We start from the raw sequence: 5,194 nt of genomic DNA on the forward strand, positions 1-5,194 counted from the left end.
GCCTTGCTCCTTTGCTAAGTACAAGGCCAAGCTCTTACTCTTTCTTAAACAAATCTGAATGCACTGGAACCAGTATGTTTCACTGTGCAGCAGTGGCAAAATGGAAGGACCCTAGAAACAAGTATTATTTCAAACTGTAGGGATTCTTGTTTTGTTTCTGAGTGAGAATGCCTTTGGAGAGAATGTGCCCTTGTCTATGCCTTATCCACCCATTTTTCTTATGCTTAAATCCCTCATTCTTGTATGGAGAGAAGATGTAATGAGACACTTGCTGGAGATGGTAGAGAAGGAGAATTCTGTTCTTGATGGATTCACAGCTACTTAACAAAGATTGCACATAGGGGCCCCATAAAGTTTTTATTCTCACCCTGTTCTCACAAAAGACTTCTACAGACTGCTTTTTTTTAAAAAAAAGGGCATTAATAAATTATGCCCACTCTTTTGGAATTATTGCCCACTAGGCAGGTTTCTGATTCTGTGAAGAAAAATGTTGTTCATGTCAGGAAATAAATGCAAAGTAAATGTCTGAACTGCTGGCTTCTGAAGCCTCTTACAGTAAGAGATCAATACATTTGGATGTGCACGATGTTTGGAAAGGATGGAAAGCCTGAAAGCATTACAAAACCTGACAAATGAATATTCCTTTTTGTGTCAATTGTAAAACAATACTTTAAAAATGGATAATTTATTGCTGCTGGAGGTACCATACCCTGCAGTCTATGAGTTATAAAAAGTTATAAAGGGTTTATAAAAGTTTACTTTGAAAAAACTAAATATTTTAATTTTCATATTTGGGACAAATTCAATTTTGTATCATTAATTCTCCAGTAGCTTTCATTTACAAAGTACTATTCACATCTGGTCTTATTCAAGCAATAGTAATGTTATCTTGAAACACATGTTGTACATGACTCCAAAAGTGCAAGAGCTTTTTTATGTAAGAAATTTGGTACTATATCTAATCTGTGACAGGTTTTGAGATCTTTCAAGACAGTACGGTAAATTTACTCTTTCACTTCCTGTCTGATGACTTATGAATACAGGTCAGAAATATGATGTTATCACTTTACACAGATGGATTATAACCAGTAACTTATTTTTCCTTAGTTCCAAAGACAGAGAATGTTGAAGATGCTGCAGCCTTTAACATAAACTTAATCAAGTACCCTTGTAATGATTTCCGAAAACCAAGCACAGAAATAAAGATCAATAGGAAAGCTGCATTTGGAACTACAACTCTTGTCTTAACAGATCTTGGTAACAAAGCTGTTTTGAGAAATGATTCCCAAATATCTGATGGACGCTCTCAGTGTGTTACTCCAAAAAGCAATTGTAAACAAATCCAAAACAATGTCTACCAGTCAGGAGGATGCACAGACAAGGACTGCTCAACACACGTAACTGCTGTGGCTTTGTCCTCTCAGCAACCTCTGTCTTTCAAACACGTACAGAAGAAAATGAAAACTGATAATCTACCCTCTATTCACCAATATAATCTAGCAATCAGGTATGTATTCTAAAATGTAAACAAGTCTTTTTTTATAATCCCATAAACCAACTTTATTCCTCAAGATTAATGAAATACTGTGCTGTTGGGTTCAGACCCTGTTGTCTTTGGATTTCTGCCAGAGGTGACTTATTCTTGAGTAACTAAAATTACAAAGAGATTTCAAAAGCACTGAGTGACCTAGGCTATCAGTCAAAGTCCCGATTTTGGCATCTGGACAATACTGCTGTTAATAGCTATCCACAGTTAAGCTATTCCCACGGAATAAATAGGACAGTATAGCTCTAACAGGCCAACGAGCACAGTCCTGTCTAAGGAGTTGTCTGAACTAAGCACTGCAGTTGCTATCAGCTTAAAGAGATCTTGAAGTCATTGTGAAAGACAAGACAACAAAAGGAAAGAAATGTATTCTAATTAAAGTTATTTGTCAATTAGCATTTTTCTATGATCTTCCATGATATGAAGTTCTGTACAGGTATCTTGATGAACCTCCCATCACTATCTTCTCTTAATGTTCCTTCTCATCCTATATGTAACTACTTCAGCAATCTACCCATCCTGAATTTTTATTTATACAGCCCTATTCAGATACATCCATTTTCTGGTGAAGAAAAATGTGAGAATCTATTAGGTTTGTCAAGGAAAGGTTGGGCAGACATTCACAACAGTAATGGGAATGCAAGGTAGATGTCACTTACAGTGGCAAATTATGCAGAGTAAATGTGAAATATTAATAATATGCTACAAAATTCTTGGTCATGTGTCTATTCTGAAGTATAGAAATTATTTCTTGCATTGTGGAAGCACCAGCTTCGAAGGAGGATCTCACTGGCTAGTCAGGTTAGGCTGTATGGATATATTTTTCCTTGCTGTCTCAGTATAGGACTACAGAGAACTGAGGATGTAGGCAGGATAATTGAGAATAGAGGAGTGTAAAGAAGAAATGAGACAGTATCAATCATGATAACTGGTAGTTATAGCAAGTCATCAACTTAAACATTTAACAACAACAAAAAAACAACAAAAACCAAAACCAAATTTCTTGCTGGATTTTTACTTTAGTTTTCATGAGGTGTTGGAAGAAAACTGCTGATGTCTACAGGACTGCAATCTTCTAAACAGTAAAAAGAACATAAAATTCCTATGCTGATAATAAGAATGAATTAATCTTTTTTTCACTATGGTTTCATCACTGCTTTTCTGCTCTGTAAATATATTAGAAAGGTCTATTTCAGAGTATGAATCTTTTTCATGTTACAATTTTCAAATAAAGCCTCCTGTATTGCTTTCACATAATCTCTATCACAATCATGAAGAAGAAACTTCATCCCATTCTGAAAATACTGTTCCACTCCCTCAGCTGGATTACTCCTTGTTCAAATATGATTTGGAGCATTACTGTAACTTTTTAGTAAAGAGGGTGGAAGACTTTTCTGTGAGGCATACAAATACCTTCAACATGGAGTAATTACTTGGTATTGGTCTTTTTCCTCACAAAGAGCAGAATATTCTTTTGGAATTTGGGGTGGACAGTATATAAACAATGGTAATATTTATTTTGTTTTACAGATTAACTTAAGAGTACTTTGAAATAATTTAAAACATGGGCTGATGCTGGAGAAAAATGGTATAATACCTGCCAGAAAAGCACCGAGTCTTGTCTAATCACTACAAGCAACAATTCAGGTTTAAAGGCATGATAGGGTGGTGCATTAGAGAAGAAAGTTTTCTGGCTGTCATTGTGTGTAAAAGTACACTGAGTAAGCTGTTGTAGTGGTAGGAGGGAGTTCTTTGCCTGTGGTGTAGGTAATCCCTTTAACATTACGCAGGAATAATTTTATAACCTGTTGTTACAGCAAACCGCAAGCTATTATGACAGATGATATTCGTGTGTTAAGCATGGGCCATCCTCGCTGCAGTAAACACAGCCGACTCTGCAGCCTCAGAGTTGTAAGAAAGGATGGAGAAAACAAGGGCAGGCAGTTTTATACCTGTCCTCTACCCAGAGAAACTCGGTGTGACTACTTCCAAGTATGTATCGAAGACTTCAGAGCCTGTTTTTTAATAAGCACTTGTTCCTGCAGTCTCCTTGCCCCAGTAATCTGTAATTGTGGATAGATATTATCCATTTAAAGTTTGAGGTAATTTTAAATACTTTTTCACACTGAACTGAAACTTAAGAGCATAATAGTAGTTATAAACTTAGTTTCAGTTACTTCTCTTACTGCTTGGGCAAATGCTCATAATCTGCTTCTGTGTGATGCAAGACACATGCATAGCAAAAATATTGATTTGGAGGGATTTGTACAACTTGTTTAGTTCAGCCTCTTGCTTGAAGGAGGATTATGGCAAACTCTGGTTCCATGTATCAGGCATGCTTCTTTCTAGTCAAAATCCAGAAAACCTCCAAGGATGAAGATTCTGTAATCTGCTTGGGCAACTGCTCCTACTGCTGCACTAGTACCTAACCTGACCTCGCTGCAACTGGTGGCCATAGCAATGCTCCTTGCTATGGATGCTGTATGTGATTTGAGGAGAGTGTTGACTCACTCACCTAGTACCAGGTAGTTAACAGACAAACTCAAGATAGTATAATGCCTTAATTTGAAGAAAACTGTTAACATCAGAGTTATACCAGTAAAAGTGTGTGCAGCTGCAATAAATGTTAATGAAAATCTAAAATCAGTGATTACGAAAGAGATCAAACTATCTTAACTACTAGAAAGAGTTTTTGCTATGGTGTTCCCTGTAGATCTGTTTCTATTGCCAATTTTAAAATAAGGAATTTGTAGCCATCATATATGCTAAAACTGTCCCTAAAACCTGTTTCTTTTGGCAGTGGGCTGACTTGAATTTTCCATTTTGTAACCATGGCAAGCGATGTGTTATGAAGACTGTGTTGAAGATTGGTCCAAATAATGGAAAGAACTTTTTTGTGTGCTCTCTTGGGAAGGAAAAACAGTGTGACTTTTTCCAATGGGCAGAAAATGGGCCAGGTATGCAGGTTATTCCTTGATACTGATGTTCTTGTTATCTGCTCCTCAGATGTCTTAAGTTCATATAACTTTCCTAGTAACTTCTGTTTCATTTTTGTCTTTTTCTCTGTTCACTGGTTAATTAGTAAAATAGCTCCAACAATATAAAATAAAAAATAAAAACCTGCATATTTGATAAGAGTAATTTTAGATAGTCCTATAAAAATTAAACACTACTTGTATGCTGCATATTATTTTGAAATAAACATTAGCTTGCAATATATTGTGACATACTGTTGTATTTCTAATAAAAATTTGAACTGTTTTTTAATGTAAATGTCAAGTTTGACATCACTGCATACTTTCAAGCATATGTGATTTATAGAATGGATAACCTAATCTAAATTACTATTTTAAATTGGTAGACATTTTCATAAATGTAAATATGTATTTAATAAAGGTGAGTGAAAAGTCAATACTCGTTTTAATACTACTTCATGCTTTAATTCCTCAGAGCTTAAAATGAAACAACAATGGTCTAGCACACTTTGAATGTTACCATAGTTGAATGTGTGACATAGCTTCATAAATTATAACTTTTTAAAGAAAGTAATGGGAAGTAGCGTTGCTTCCCACCAAAAATGTGTGAGATGAAACACTTAAAATCTTCTTGTAAATGGTCCTTTGGTTCGTGTAAATACTGCAGAATTAA

The 5,194-nt window shown here is 35.4% G+C and overlaps 1 protein-coding gene across 1 annotated transcript; it reads left to right on the top strand.

Annotated features, from left to right (window-relative positions):
• Nucleotides 1-1,107: 1,107 nt before the first annotated feature.
• On the top strand, nucleotides 1,108-4,523 carry LOC104547110 (endonuclease 8-like 3; the record flags this gene model as incomplete). Its single annotated transcript, XM_010192683.1, has 3 exons — nucleotides 1,108-1,507; nucleotides 3,364-3,538; nucleotides 4,347-4,523. Coding segments are annotated over 3 exons (752 nt in total), but the record flags the coding sequence as incomplete, so codon positions are not given.
• Nucleotides 4,524-5,194: the final 671 nt, after the last annotated feature.

This window comes from Mesitornis unicolor, unplaced genomic scaffold, assembly GCF_000695765.1.
Source record: "Mesitornis unicolor isolate BGI_N332 unplaced genomic scaffold, ASM69576v1 scaffold52799, whole genome shotgun sequence".
Lineage (NCBI taxonomy): Eukaryota > Metazoa > Chordata > Aves > Mesitornithiformes > Mesitornithidae > Mesitornis > Mesitornis unicolor.